This window comes from Epinephelus fuscoguttatus, linkage group LG2 (assembly GCF_011397635.1).
Source record: "Epinephelus fuscoguttatus linkage group LG2, E.fuscoguttatus.final_Chr_v1".
NCBI lineage: Eukaryota > Metazoa > Chordata > Actinopteri > Perciformes > Serranidae > Epinephelus > Epinephelus fuscoguttatus.
In genome coordinates, this window is record NC_064753.1 from 43,520,984 (window position 1) to 43,537,208 (window position 16,225).

General features: G+C 40.3%; 1 protein-coding gene across 22 annotated transcripts in view; it reads left to right on the forward strand.

The window, feature by feature from the left end:
- The window catches only part of madd (MAP-kinase activating death domain), an 82,205-nt gene that overhangs the window by 29,168 nt on the left and 36,812 nt on the right, over positions 1–16,225 (forward strand). For 13 of the 22 annotated variants that reach the window (XM_049598510.1, XM_049598571.1, XM_049598502.1 and 10 more), the window contains 4 exons: positions 687–940; positions 1,180–1,319; positions 3,595–3,693; positions 8,668–8,727. In XM_049598510.1, the coding sequence (XP_049454467.1) occupies positions 687–940; positions 1,180–1,319; positions 3,595–3,693; positions 8,668–8,727 (553 nt within the window). The remainder of the gene's footprint in view (positions 1–686; positions 941–1,179; positions 1,320–3,594; positions 3,694–8,667; positions 8,728–16,225) is intronic. The other 9 variants (XM_049598533.1, XM_049598554.1, XM_049598562.1 and 6 more) reach the window with 1 other exon arrangement.

The following is a 16,225-nucleotide window of genomic DNA, read 5'->3' on the forward strand; positions in this document are numbered from 1 at the left end:
AACACCACACCACGTCTCACACATCACATTAGGAAACCTCTTTGTTGGCTTCAAATCCAAAATGTTGCCATGTTAGCATTGTGATAGTTTTCTTGAGAGACTAACTCTGCCGTGTCTCATCTCATCACTCCAAAAACACACATGAACTTTCAGTTGAACAAACACAACGCACACCACTCTTCCCCCTCCCACCTCTGCTGTAGTTTGATCTTCATCATGCTGCTGTGCTTAACTCGGCAGTAAATTGTGCATGGCCTGTTAGACACTAGTGCCTCCATTAGTCCGTTTACAAACCAGCATCAAAATATGTTAACCACATTGTCATATTGCTTTTTCCAAATGCTTTACAGTGCATTGGCTTTAGTGCTGTGACACCGTTAGCACAGGTTGCTGATGTTGGCTTTTTTTTTTTACCTTGCCAGAATGTATTATAGTGCTAGAGCCGGTTCAGCCGGTTTGCATAAAATCAAACCAGTTTAAGCTCATACACCTGACCAGACTGGAAAAACTTTTTTCTGGAAATTAAATGTCTCATATTGTAATGACTAACTTGGATATGGACATGAGCTGCAGATTTTTCAGGAGGAAATAGAGTTATGCAGAATTGATCTAATCTGTATTGAAATGAGGGAAAGGAGGACAATATTTAGTCATCTATAACTCTCACGAATCTGCTCATTTTCCAGGAGCCGGGGGAAGTACCTGAAATTGAAGCGTCAGCAGGTGCAGCTTTACAGAACCCAGTCTCTGGACTGGGCAGTCAGCCATTTCTCAGACCTCCAGCTGATGCTGGCCTGGCGGACCCAGCCAACAAAAAGCAAGAGTATGACAACCCGTACTTTGAGCCTCAGTATGGCTTCCCCTCAGAGGATGACCCTGATGCAGAGGAGCAAGTGGAGTCATACACCCCTCGATTCAACCAGAACCTCAATGGCAACAAGTGTGTTAAACTTGTTCATCACTTGAATGAGTGCATTACCATCATTCAAATGGGCTCTCTGACCAACCATGCAATGTTCTCTGTCAAAACCCAGCATGTCAGATTACTCTCTCCATTCATGGTGGTCTTGAATCTGTGGTGGTGTGTTGTATGGTGTGAATGCTTCAGAGTTTCCCATGTAGTGTGCATATGTCTCTGTGTCTGTGGCGCACAGTAACGTCTTGTGCTCTTTTATTTAGGGTGCAGCGTCCCTTACGTCCCTCTAGCCTGAGGCTTCCAGGAGAGTCTGACGGGGAGGGAGACTCCCGCAACAGCTCGCCAAACTCCACCATTTCCAACAGCAGCAATGATGGATTTGGAGGACTCATGTCTTTTGCCAGTAAGCATATTCAAATGTCTTTTTCATGCTTGTAAAACATGGGAACTGGATTGATTTAAGTGGGTGATGATGAATTGGAGCACCAAAACAAAAGCTTTTTTAAACCCAGTTTTTCACACCCATTCGGAAAGACTTAAAGCTTGATCACGCCTCCTCACAAATTAAAAAATGCATCCAAATCTAGAGTATACAGCGGGTTTAGTTGCCTTCATGAGAGTGAACACAGTGTTGCCTTGTCATAGAATTTCCTCTGTGCTTCTGACAACAGTATCACTGCTCTCACAGTGTCGCATATGGCTGTAACAGGCACCTTTTTTTTTTTTTTTACCAAGAAGTTCAAAAACACAACCAGTGTACACTTCCTGCCCAGCTCTAAATGGCTGACAGACACAATTAGCATCTAGCTGGTGAACATACTGGAGCATTTAGGAGCTAAAGAGGCAGATGTTCGAGTGAGTAGAAATCGAAGCAGCTCAAAGGAGAACGAATGTTGCACTTAAAGGGATACTTTGCTGATTTTCAGCCAGCTTTGTACCAAAACAATGTGGGTAGTATGTGTAATAAATTATGCCTTGCTTCCAGCGCCTAGATCTCCTTGTGTATCCCCCCAGGATTTTCAGTGGTTCTCATGCTGTTGCTCGTACTGGAAATTGTATTTATGCACCATGGACACAAAGAATATAAAAGCGGATCGCAAAAGCAGAACAAACTCACAATAAACTGTAAAACTAGGCAGTGTTAATTGAATATAAATCATAATTCTGTTACTGCATTGCCTATCTCTCACCTAGAATATTTTCTGAAACATATTTTAGTCTAGCTAGTTTTTGGTTTTCTACTTCTTGAGCAAAAGCAGCCCTTGCTCAGTTTTCTCAGTTCATATAGTACCAATTTCGAAGGTATTTTTGTCTCTCTACGGCATAGACATCTCAGTTTTATGAAAGGATCTTATTCCAGCAGTGAAATGCTTATTTTAGTTCACCCAGGTAACCAGGACCACAACTTAGGACACAAATTAATGCTTATGTTGTTCTATATGTGTAAAAAGACAACTGTATGCTGACAAGTTCAAATCAATTTAAAGGTGGTATGTTAGTGTTCAAAGTTTGTTTCCCCTACTCCAGATGGCCAAACAAATTACTTACAAAAATACAAAAGCAGGTCCACACACCAGAAACTGCTCCTTTTGGATGTTTTAATCGCATCACCACATGTGACGTTTAGGGCACCGGCCCTTCATCAAACATTAAAAAGATAAGGAGACACACCTCTGTATGTACAAGCAATAATGATCACCCAACAGATCACATGATAACACATGTAGCTATACAGAAACACACTGCAAAACCAGAACAAAATTACACCACAGGAATACATTTCCAAATAAATACACATTTACAAAAAATATACATTTATAAAAGGCCAGCAGTGCCAAGAGATCAGATTCAGTATCACATGACTGAAACATCAGGTTAAAAGAACGTCATAATGACTCGCAAATTCAAGATGAAATAGTGAAAGAAGATGTTTTGTAAGATGTTTTTCATATATTGTTTGAAAAATAGAGGTGCGCCTAATGCTATAAAAAATAGTGATACTCGATGAGAAATACCACAGTGATGTAATAAATCTTGAGCAGAAAAAAAACAGTGGTATATCTATCTGTGGACCTGCTTTTGTATTTTAGTATTTATCTCTCTGTCCAGCACCCATTATTTATCATCAATGGATGTGCATGCTGCTTTTTCAGTCTTAAAAATCATTTACGTCGGGGCGTTGGTGGCTTAGTGGTAGAGCAGGCGCCCCATGTACAAGGCTGTTGCCGCAGCGGCCGGGGTTCGAATCCAGCCCGTGGCCCTTTGCTGCATGTCATCCCCCCTTCTCTCTCTCCCCCTTTCACGCTTACCTGTCCTGTCCATTAAAGGCAAAAAATGCCCAAAAAATTTCTTAAAAAATCATTTACGTCAGGTTTAAGAGGTGGGTTACATAGTAGGTTTTGTTTTACATGATGTCTTCTGTTAGGACGACTTATTTTGAGTCTGTTTTTATCGTAGATATCAACATTTACATATTTACAAGTGGTTAATTTAACAGTTTATTTTGCCTACAGCTGGGTCAGTCGCCTCTTGTTAACAAATGCTGTTCACTCACTGTTGTGATGAGAGTAAATATCTGCGCTTCTCCAAAATTGTTAAGGGTGAATCATGTTAATTATCATACCTTTTGGTTTTGCATGATTATTTAAATATTATTCCTGTTTTCACCCCCACTACAGGCAATCTCTACAAGAACCACGGCACCAGTTTCAGCCTGTCTAACCTTGCCCTTCCCAACAAGGCAGCGAGGGAGAAAACGCCTTTCCCCAGTCTAAAAGGTAGGACAACATGGCTGACGTGACCAGTTACATGTGTTCAAGTGTTTCTGTCTTCTTATTTTCTGACCCAGTTGTTCAGAAGATTTCAGGGATAATAAGAAACTTGATTATAAAATGTTTTGTTTAGGAGTCACCAGTACAATAAGGAGAGTAGACAAAGATAAAGAATAATAGATAGAAAAGATTTAGTGCCATTATCTTTTTTTGTTTTTCTGATCCACTCATTTATTTATCTTTTCATCACTGGCTTCATATTTGCAGTCATTTACTCTACATATTTATTGAGAGATTTTCTTTCATGCTTTTTTATCATGTTTATTTAGATTACACTCAAATACTATGATTTGAATCCTCCCATTTTATATACTATAAAATTGTAAGAATTAAAAAGTCCTAACTAGTCGGAGATTTAAAAAAAACAAAACACACATACACATATGTCTAAACAGAAAGTATTTTTATTCAGTATTTTTTTTACCTTTTGTATTATTTAATTCATTTACTGTTTGTTCTTCTACCTTTTGTTGTTTGTTTTCTAAATTATTTTTTGGGGGTAAAAGAATATTTCAATTTTGATATTGAGGAGGAAATGGAGCAAGCAGGTTTGTAAATCTGTTTTTATAGCCTGACTTATTCCCGCTGGATTGCAAAATGGGTATGGCACTATTTTATAGGAGAATATTGAGGATGTGTCAGACAAAGTTTTTCTCTCTTAACAGGAAAATCCACTCAAAAACAGACTCGTTGTCGCCGTGTTTGTAGAGATGAGCAACTCTTTCTCATGTGCAGTTTGTCCCATGAATCTTTTCTTTAACCCCTTCTAATACCACTACTACCACCATTAGGTAGTGGTGTAGAAAACATGTTAAGCATGTTTGGAGTAGTTATTACAGATTTTGGTACTAATATGCGCTCAAATAGTGTTTGCTAGTAGATAAATCTGACAAGGCAGGTCTCCCTCTGTAAGCAAGCGGAGAAAGAGCAAGCGATCAAACCAACTGCAGGATATTTGGTTTTAAGAAGGACTCAAGTTGATATCAGTTAAACTGCAGTTACACAAGCATGGAAACCTAAACAGAACAAAAGAATTAGGGCTGGGTATTGAACTGGTGCTAGTACTACCCAGTACCAATTCACGTTAAATCCATCTGTGCCAAATTTGGGTGTCTGAGAGTGCGTTTGGGTGAGTATGCCCAGTTTAGACAAGAGACAGAAGTGACATACAAAACCTGGTAGTCAGCCATGAAGCTCCGAGACCAGCAAAGGATCTTCACAAAGCCACTCAGACTACGCAGTAGTCGAGCTAAACTCATAGCTCAGCTAATCAATCAAGTCGGACTTCTCGTCATCGAATTTCTGACCAAGTATGTCTGACTCCACCTCGATAGCCGGCACTGTGTCCTTTTTAATACAGTGCGTATTGAACTAGTTCTGGTTCTTGTTCAGAAACTTTTTTAAATAAATCCGCATTTCGTGTTTTCCTACCATCCATACACTTCAAAATGTTTAGCTCCTTTAGCTGTTGGGGCATGAATGTAGTTTCCTCGTCCGTCCAGAAATGCGTCTTCTGCTTCTCAACATGATGTTTGTTTGTTTGTTTTTCTGGGAGTTACTGCACTGCTGCTGCCACGTCATCTCCTTCTTCTGGGTGAAAGCCCGCGAAAGAAAAAGTGGTCCATGTGCAGAACGCTGAGTTCGACTCCAGTCGGATTAAGCGGATATAGTTGGATTTTCAGTCAGATCATCTAGATGTGTTTGTCGAGGATTAAACTGTTTACATGCATTTAAAAGTCTGGTCTCAGTCGGACTAAGCCAATAATTCGATTTTCTCAAGCTGCATTTAAACGTACTGATTGGGTTCAACTTCAGACAAGAGACGCACACACCTCCAAGGCTGGGAAATCAGCCACTCCATTGGCTACTCCGTCGGCCACTCCGTTAGCTTCCCAGCATCCAAAACTATCGCTTCAGTGCAGATCTGCCGCAATAGTTTCGACGTCTGGTCCATTTTCTTTTCCATATGATTTTAAAAATAACCTAGTACTACTGCTAGACAGGCAGACACACACACACGCACACACACACACACACACACACACACACACACATGAGCAGACAAACAGACAGAGACAGAAGATTACTTCTATGTGTGATTTTAAAAAAGAGGAGAGCAGCAGAATTGCCTTTTAGCCTGTTACGTCATCCCTGCAGCTTGTTCAGAAATTATGTTTTTGTTATAACAGTGAGAGTCCCAATAAAAGGTACTGTTGGATACTGATGCCGAACTCCAGGTCCTGGTGCTGGAGTCAGCTCACATATGAACAGTACCCAACCCTAAAATGAATCCTACTGCAGTCTCAGCTGATGTTTAAATTCTGCTATTTATTAAAATCTTAACCGCTCCAGGGACTAAAACTGCACTTGGGAACAGAGTTATTAAACCAGCTAATTTATGATATTTTTGAAGTTTTAAGAGGCGAATATGAACTCTGCTCAGGCTGGATTTTCACTGAGAGAAAAAACGGATGAAGCATGGTAATCTAACTCAATAGCTCCACTCCATGTGGAATAGCTGCCATAGAAAATGTTCTGTTCCTTTGATTATGATGTGTTTTGTCTTTGTCGTTCAGATGACCCCGACAGCCCGGGTATGTTATGTCTGGTGTGATAGCTTGCTTTAGCACCCTGACTAGGCATTTCTTGATCCTTGAAGTGACCTATACCTATCTTACACCCTGTTTTTCAGCATATTACTAAGATAGAAGAGACACCTTTAATGTCCTTCGTGTATCTCCATGCCTTCCCCTTCGTTCCTTGGCATTCTGCTCTGTGTGACTGGTGGGAGTCTTTTTGATGCGCTATGACGCACATATTGAAAGAATTCTTCTGTGACTGTTAGTGACGTGGCATCTGCACATCCTTACCACAAGAAGGATGCTCAGTCCTTTTAAACTTCATTTACCTAATTAATGTTTCAGTGTAGTTCCATTTATGTCCTTGAATGATGTTCACAGAGAGACTGGTCGTCAGTGAATGGAATTTTTTTCCCACCTGCCTCCCGACTCATGAGTTTTGTCCTTGCTTGCTTGTGTGGTGGCTCCTATTGTTGAGTGTTTCCTTCCCTTTTTTAAAGGTCACTCACTGGTTTAACAAAAACAGTGACGAAACTATGACGATCTCAGGTTTTCTAATGTAGTGTTCTACTGTACGTCATGATTATTTTTGGTGGGTTTTTTTTGTTTTGTGTTTTTTGCTCAAAGTAAGATTCCTGCCTTAAAGGAATAGTTTGGATGTTTTGAAGTGGGGCTGTATGAGGTACTTAACCATCACCAGTGTATTACCTGAAGTGAAGGGCAGTCGACATGCTCCCAGTTTGGAGAAGCAGACGTGAGTATGCTATGACAAGCTAAACAACATAGTGCTGTCGACAGGGGTTGGCAGCAAAATGTATTCTAGCCAATTTAAAAAAGGCCCACCTAAAAAAAAAACCAATATCAGCCTAAGTGGATGCTATTTTCAGAACGTCCTACCTTCAGACAGCTCTTTTCCTTTGGCACTACATTTTCTCAACCGTAGAACGTCTGTATTCTGACGCACAAATACAACTGTGCCTTGCACTGTATTATGCCGAAGGTCAGTTTTTTCTAGTCAGAAATTGCTGTTGCGCGATCCAACTGAAATGAAACTTCACCTTTCTAAATATTTCTAAAATGCTGCATGCTTGTGCTTTTCCATGCTGTTTTAACAAATAATTTAAAGCAGCTGTGGCTAGTTGAAGTGAGTGTTAGGGGTGAGCAATATTTCCGACAAAATCACTTGGCCACACTGACTTACGTGTGCAGGGGAGAGGGAGAGACGCTGTGCTGCTGCCAGAGGAGCCGCTGAATGAGTTCCCTCTGAGCGGTAAGTCACTACAAGAGTCTGAGAAGTCCGGGGCTGTTCATAAAACATTCAGGGCGCCACAGTTTATTCCACACTACTTAAGCTGCTCCTCTTTCTGGAACCACCGCCGAGTCTGTAATAATATCTCTTGCTTGTTGTTGCCGTGGGTAACAGTATAATGTCAATATGTCAACGAGTCAAAATATCACAAATATAACAATATTAATTTTTCATATGAATTATACAGGTTATCGTGAACGAAATTATATGGCACACCCCTGCTGTATACAGACGTCAACACCCCACCTGCAAGACTACGCACTAAGCTTGTGCTCTTGGCATTTCGTTGTCATAATCGCTTTTTGTAATTTTAGTTTCGTTGTCTCCTTCATAAATCTGCGAAAGTCTGACTTTCTGACACAGGCAGCTAACCTGCGTGGCACAGTTGTGCTTATGTGTGGGAATATGGAATTTCTAAGGTTGAGAAATGTTCACATAGACGGATATTATATTTTTAGGTAGGCCTTTTATTAAGTGACTAATTTTTGCTGAGCATTGCTAAGTTTCCGTGGTGGTATTTCTGTCTGCTTCTCCAAACTGAGTACATGCTGATTGCCATCTACTGCAGTTGACTATGGATAAGTGCCTCATTCAACCCCAGTTCAAAAATCTGAACTATCCCTTTAAATCATACACAAATTCAGAAGAAACAACTCCATCCCTTGCTTTAGATTTACATTGTCATTGTTTTACTGGACTGTTCATTATTCACATGGTTCAGGCCACTGATGTGTACACAACAAAGTATGAGCTACACACAGCTCCTACTTGGTACTGTAAATGTTGAATGTGTTGCCAGACACATGGCATTAGTCATCTTATCAAACACTTTCAGGGTTGATACCATCATCAGTACATATTGTCTTTTTCTCTTTTTGTCTGCCCTTTTCTCTTTATTTTCTTTGTTTTGGCGCCATGTTGAGTGTGCATGTCTGTTGTGTTATGGGTTGATGTTCAGACTGGTTGTGTCTGGGCCGGTGTCCCTCTCTCTGTCCACCTTTTCGCGGCACTAATTCTGGGTTTTGTGTGCAGTATTTGGGCTAAATTCTCTAATGGAGATAATTACAGAGGCCGGCCCGGGGAGCGGAGAAGGTGGGTTCTGCCCTTTTTATTGAGTGAGCTGCATGCTTCTCCAAGCCAGTCAACTACATCTCCCAGCATCCTCCACTGTCTATCCTCATTTCAGTCACCGTATGTGTCATCAAAGATCCAGTGGAGCATTGAGTGTGTTGTCTTACCACACTGCCATTCATAGTGACTGTTCCCCTTCCTCAGACTAACTGTTATTTCACTCCACAGTATGTTTCACTTTATTTATTGAACTGGCCTTATCACAAGCAAGTTTCAAAGGACTTATGGGGGAAAAAACAAAACCATAATCTAACATAAGTAATCACAGGAAAAAGTGATACAATACATTATTCAGTATATAACCACAGGGAAGCACATAGAGCAAAAGACACAGAACAGGATGTTGGAAATACAGAGCAGAACAGACTAAGCTTATCTACCAGCATCCATTGTTTCTCATTGTTTTCTTGTCCCTTATGTTTCCAGAGAGTACAAATGGGGTTGGGCCCAATCATGCAGTAATTGTGCTGTACACAATGAGCAGTGACTAGAGTAAAATTGTGCAAATTTTAAACCCAGCTGGTGAAAATCTCTTTTTATTATCAGTGAACTAAATATAGCTTTATACCCAGCAAGATACCGGTTTTCTTGCACCATGAAAACTACAGCCTGGCAGATAAGTGAAGATTCTGCAGTGTGCCAACATTACAGTTATTTATTGAGGCATCATAGATAAGGCACCATGTTGCAGAGCATTTTGTGTGTTTCCTAGTTGTAGTCAGGTTGGGGTTTCTGAGGCTATCACCGTTTGTCTTAACAATCGTAAGAGGTTTTGGGTAGTTGTTGGTATAACTACAACAGCACTGAAACAGAATTTGTTAATCAGAAGCAAGTATGATAAAAGATAAATATAGATTGAGCAGTGTTCTTCAAGTAAATTACGCATTTTCAGTTTTCAGTATTATTTCTCTTTTGTGAAACATTAAAAAGAAATATCCCCTCATTTAAAAAGTGGCAACCCAAGTTGGCATTGTACGTTTCTGCAAACCTTGGATACTTAACATTTATTTTGTGTAGCAGATGTGTTAAAACTTAACATTTAATGTGGTTAGTTTTAGGCACAAAAACAACTTGATTATGGTAAGGAAAAGGTTACGTTTTGTCCGGTCTGGGGGGCACAGCCCCGGCAATAATAGCAGTGATGTCTCGGTAAAAAACGCTGACTTTCTTTTGCCACTATCCTAGCAGGAAAAGCAGCAATAGTTCAGTAATAAACAACCGGTTATCGTGCCTAAGAAGTTGCTGGAAACAAAGCAAGAGTTTGCTACAAAACATTTAGGTTTGGAGCCTAAAAAGCTGCAGGAAACAAAGTGACAGGTGCTACAAAACATTCAGGTTTGGAGCCTAAAAAGCTGCTGGAAACAAAGTGACAGGTTTCTACAAAACATTCAGGTTTGGAGCCTAAAAAGCTGCTGGAAACAAAGTGACAGGTTGCTACAAAACATTTAGGTTTGGAGCCTAAAAAGCTGCTGGAAACAAAGTGACAGGTTGCTACAAAACATTTAGGTTTGGAGCCTAAAAAGTTGCTGGAACTAGAGTGACAGGTTGCTACGAAACATTTAGGTTTGGAGCCTAAAAAGCTGCTGAAACACAGCACAACAAAAACCAACCGGTTCTGTTGAGTGTTGGTCTCAAACAGTGGTCTGCAGCTTGGCAGCCATCTTGTGTAGATGTCATGCCATCCACTGTCCAAAATCAGGTCATGTATTAGGTCACTTTAAAAAAGTTGATATGATACGTATGAAAGGTGCAAATGCAACATACGTGCGGTTTGCAGAAATGCACAATGCCAAAATTTTCCGCTTGTGACTGGGCTGAAAGTGGTCGTATTCAGGGAGTTTTTTTTACTTCCTATTGTTAGATAGATAGATAACTTTATTAATCCATAGAGGGGGAACTTGTCAGAAGGCTCGCACCAGACAACAATGACATACAAAATGCAACAATAACAGCAATAGTAACATCAACAGACGGACACATATGCCAAGAGGACATAAGTGGAGCTCAGGAGCCTGTTTGGTTACTCAACTTAAAACCAGGCTATTAATGCAGTCAATCAATAAATAAAAAGCAGACCATTAATGATGCTCTGAAACACAGGACCATTAACACAGGCACTAAATATGAAATATCTCCTTTCAAAAGTTTTACAACCGTGAGCTGAATCGTCCAATGTAGCATCCTAAACTAGTCGCTGTGTAACTATGCATATCAGAAACCCATCTGACCAAACAAACACGCACACATCACCAGAACTAGTCATTTAGTCCTCGTCTGTGATGGCAGCACACCAGTTTTTCTTCTACATCGGGCCATCTGCAGCCCTGCCTTTGTCTTATAATGATTTATGACAATCCCACCATAAAATTTGAAATCAATTCATAAAGTAGGTCAGTCTAGAAAGAAAGAAAAAAGTACCTGTAGCAAGGTTTGTCTCCATAAAGGCTTTTCGGGTTATTCTTTGTTAGTTTGTGCAGGTTTCCAATTAGGTTTGTGTTTCAGTGTAAATGTTGTCCTATCCATCAAGCTGACCAAACAGTTTTCACTTGTGTCTGCTCCACAGAATAAGGGCAGGGGTGATTATACTCATTTACAGAAATGTGTAGGTGTTGGTTCAGAAGAGACCTTTAGAATGGATGGACCATCCAAATGGATATTTGGTGATGCAGGCAAGGGAAATGTTATACATGCGCTTGGAATGGGGTCAAAAATCCTGAATGGCACATGTGTTGCAATGTTCAAATCCCCCCAGATAATTAATGGCAAGTGATAGTTCTTCCGTATGTTATCATCAGTCACCTTTGTGACAATGACTGTGAATGATGGTCGGATGGATTTATTTATAATTTTCAACCTGGCCAGATGAAATCAGGCCTAAAATCAGCTAACACTGATAAGAGAGTGATACTTTGTATGCTGGTGATCTAAAGGCCTTTGCATTAGAATTGTCAGTGGGTCAAAAAAATACAACTTGAACCTAACTGACCTGTGTGAGTTGAAGCCTGAACCAAACTCTACGGTCTAACCTAACCCAGGACCCGTCAGGCTTGGGTTAAGATTGAGAACCCTAATTTACATTAGGGTACATCTAACATTTACATCCAAACTATTGACATCGGCAGCGATGCGAACTTGCGACATTTGCAACACTGAAAGGTTTGAATAGATTCTCTCTAAGTGAATTTGAGTTTCCTTTTGGGATGGGAATTAATACAATTTGATAGATATCAGTGCCATTATTGTTTATGTGTATTGCTCTAATGTCTTTGTCGATTCTCTTATTAGTTTCTGATTAATTTCCTGTGTGTAAGAGCAGTAGGCCTAGAACCTTTCTTCGCTCATTTTCCCTCCCTGTGCACCAGGCACGAGAGGGGGAGCTAATGGGTGATTTAAGCTAGCTGTAGCAAGTCTGTCAACATCTTAAATGGATTAATGAGAAAATATTTGTACAGCATTCATTTTCATCTAGGTTTTCTAAGTCAAAGAAAAAAATGTGCTAAGTCTGTCTGCATGGTGCTAATGTTAATACAGAGAATCTTTACTCTCGGTAATGTACTTGCTGCTCGGTTTGAAAGCAGTCGCACTCTTGTGTAGACTGTGACATACATGGCTTTCCCTGATTTTAAGCCCATGATGTTTTAGTGTATTGCTGGTGTTTCCACCTTTACTAGAAATGATCATTTTACAGACATTACAAACGGCACTGTTGTCATCTTTCTTTATGAAATGAAGCGACGCTTTGGCTCGTTTCTTCCTCTCTGCCATGACTCCTTCTTGTTGCAAGTTTCCAGCAACGTAGATCAGTTTGACTTTATTGTTTGGCAGTGGGCAACTGTCAGAGAGATATGTCAGCATCAATAAAAGGAACTGATAAGCTTGGCGGTAGTGAGCTGCATGGTGGAGCTTGGTGGATCAGGTATGCACTACCTTTGTCAAGACTGAAAGGAATAATAAAAATTGCGGTCTTTGTTGGAACTACAGAGCTTTTGTGTTGTTCGTTGATGCTACTCCACATATTGTCCTTGAGTTCATGGTCTTTATAATTTTTGTGTTCTCTGTCGTATTATACAGGGCGCCAAGAAACACAAACAACCAACAGGTCTGCCATTATTGTGACAGTGCAGCGTGATGTTTGTTCTGCACGGCTTGATTGGTTGATGCATTTTGTGTGTTGCAAAAGCTCAGAAAAATTAACGTTGTTGAAAAATAAATAAATGATGTTGCTTTCTCGCTGCGTAATATTCGCATTTTGTGTGTGAAAGTACTTATGACAAAAACAACAGTTTAAAAAACATTGACTTGCAAATTATTTGCACAGAAAAGAAACACCCCTAGTTAAGGCTTTAACTTTGTTTGCAAGCTGACCTGTATGTGCGTTTGCATGTGAGTGGCCTAGACCTGGGATTCAGATCGGCTTCACTACCATCTCTCCCTTGCTACTCTGGTGGACAAATCTTTTGACCCCTGAGGTCAAGGATCATTTAAAAGAGCTGCAGCCTCAAAGTGTCCTCCATTAATATACCTCTGGGCTCTTCCATCCTCCGTAAAGAGCCACGGTTAAAAGCTGCAGGCTGCTCACGTAAATATTGATGAAAGGCTTCAGCCAGAGACTCCAGTGCTGCAACTGTTTATTCCCAACAAACTTTTTCATTTGTCCTGAGATATATCAGGTCAGATTCATGGTGGACAAAATCCATAACCTTCTTCCTGCAGTAATGTTTATCATTCTCATAAAGAGCCTTCGGGTTTCAAGTGCTGCTTCTGTTGCAATACCTTTATGATTTACTCTCAAACTGTTTTGCTTTATTGGTTTTCAGACAAAGACATTCTGCAAAAATTCTGCTTGTGCAATCAGAGTATTTGGTATTGGGAGTAAAATCTCATTTCTTGTCTCCATGACACTGCAGCAACAATAATACACAATAGATCCCTGCTGTCACATAAAACTGACAGTGCACCAGGCTGTAATGACAGATGTCAGATCAGAAAAGCTTTCTGTCCTCTGCTTGTAGGAGGGTGCTCCTCCCTCGTCCTTTCATGCCTCAGAAACAAAGTCTGCAAGTCACAAAATGGAGAAATTGTGAGTTCATCTTACAGTCAGATGTGTCTTTGTATTTGTGGTGTGAAGGTCAGGACGTACTCCCTACACGCACCTATCACAGTGTAGGGTAGGAGAGCTGCAGATTTCTGTGCTCAGACAACCTGTAATTTTCAGCCACCTGACAAAGTTTGGTAGGATTTAAACAGCTCTTAAACATGCTGCATTTGCGTATGATCTTTGGTTGCAGAAAGAATATTGTGGTGATAGAACGCATCTTTTGTGTATTGTTTTACATGTTTCTTTCAACTTTGACTGAACCTAAACCCCATTAGGCCTGACCATATGAGTTTCAGGCTTGTGAGACTCTTAACAGGTATCTGAATATGTATATAGAATCTACAGGCAACTGGACAAGATTTTGCTGTTGAAATAGTTCTGCTTTCCACTTTGGGGCTGTACGCATGCTGAGCCTGGAAACTAAGGCCTGGAAAATGCGAGGTCAGGTGCTGGGCGCTACTCTTGTGCCTTTTTTGAGCCAGCTTTTAAGAGCGTGGCGGCAGGTTGCGTCTGAAGTTGCTAAGCAACCTTAACAAGCACTTACCTGAAATCCTGAGTGCAGAGCTGATCTTCTAGCTATTGTCCGTGGCACAGATGTAAAGCTCTGGCAGCTCTGCACCAAAATTATCAACTTTCCCGTATTTATCACAGACTGATATCGACAGAATCAGGGAAAGATATCTGTTGGCTGTGACTGGTTGTTTTTCATCATATGACATGCGGTACACGCTGCTGCGTTCCAAACGTTGAATTCTGTCAGAGTGGCTGGAAGACAGGCTATATGAAGAGGCGGAAAGCAGTGGCATCAGCTGCCATCTGATGACGTTTTAGCTTCATACAATTTTTTTTTTTTTTATTATTAATCTGCATTCATATACAAAATGACAGGCACACAAAAGAGGAAGTCATGGGCCCCATATTGGCTGGCTACACCAGAACTCCAAATATTGGCCATTGCCCCCAAAGACTTATTGTTGTCAGAGCGACAGCTCATGGGTTCTGAGATTGAGTTTGATCAGGTTAGGATTTATTTTATCATTGAACCAATAAACTGTATCAACAGGTGCAAAGGGTCTTGGGCAGTCACTATACGGATGTTTGACATGCAGTCTGAGGGGAGCTCACAGTGCTTGATTAATTACTTTAATGATCGAGGACCACGATGGGAATAATGGAAATAAGCCCGAAGACTTTTCTGTTTATTTTAATCCTCGATAATTTGAAAGATCTTATATGGAGCCTGTCATCGTAATCAGCCTGTTTTAGATCTTGTCAGATAAATCTGTCTATGTAATGAGTTGTCAGACGAGTGGTTGGATTCCCGGCATGTCTAAGATTTGGGTTGGCTGTCTTGCAGTTTGAGCAGTTACATGGCCTGATTTACCGCATGGCTGCTGAGCCTTTACTAACTGTAGTGAGCTTGTTTTGATATTACTGATGCAGTGTTTTTTGTAGTGTGTGATATATATCTGTGATCTGAAACTGAACTTCACTGCACAACAGTCACCATATTGTCTCAGGGTTCCCACACATCCTTGAAAACCTGGAAAACAGTTAAACAATTCTCCAGTCATGAGTCAAAAGTCATGAAAAATTAAAGTAAAATGTCCTGAAAAATGATTACAACATTCTCTATTTTCCTTTAGCTAAGAGTGAACGTGACCAAACTTTATAGAAAGACACACACGCTATTTTGTCACGTCCCCTTTCATAACTCAGAAAACAGTTGCAGTGAGGCATTATTATATTAGTGACAAGTGTTTCTGTGTGTGTGTGTGTGTGTGTGTGTGTGTGTGCGCGCGCATGAATGGATGCATTCACATATGAAATTGCGGCTAATGTGAATTTTACCTTATTTTCTGGTCATAGTGGACTTGCACAAAGTAGCTGTTCTTCTGTCTTTTTGTCAACATTTATTGGAGTTGTCAATGTGCCACACTGACCCGAGGGGTTTCGTTTTTTACGCTGGGGTCAGTCAGTTGATCCGTATAATGGAGGAGGAGTTACCACAGGTCTGGAAAGTACTTGGAAGTGCTTTGATTTAGCCGACCGGAATCTCTGAGTATGAAATTTTGTTGGCTGTTTAGCTCTCAACGTTTTGCAGTGTATTTAGATGTTAATGTCATGTTAAAAAACAAACAATTTTTAAGAAATTGTGACATTATGTTTTTGTATACGGTGGAAACTGCTTATAGTAATCACTTCTGTTCTGGTCAAACTGATCAAGAAAAGTGGATGATTATTATAACCATTTGTTCTCTTTATTTGCAGAATACCCTCTTTCTTTTCATAAATATACAGTAATGAATTGGACAGCTTCGCTATTTACTGAATTTTATTGACTATTTTAAAATACACCAC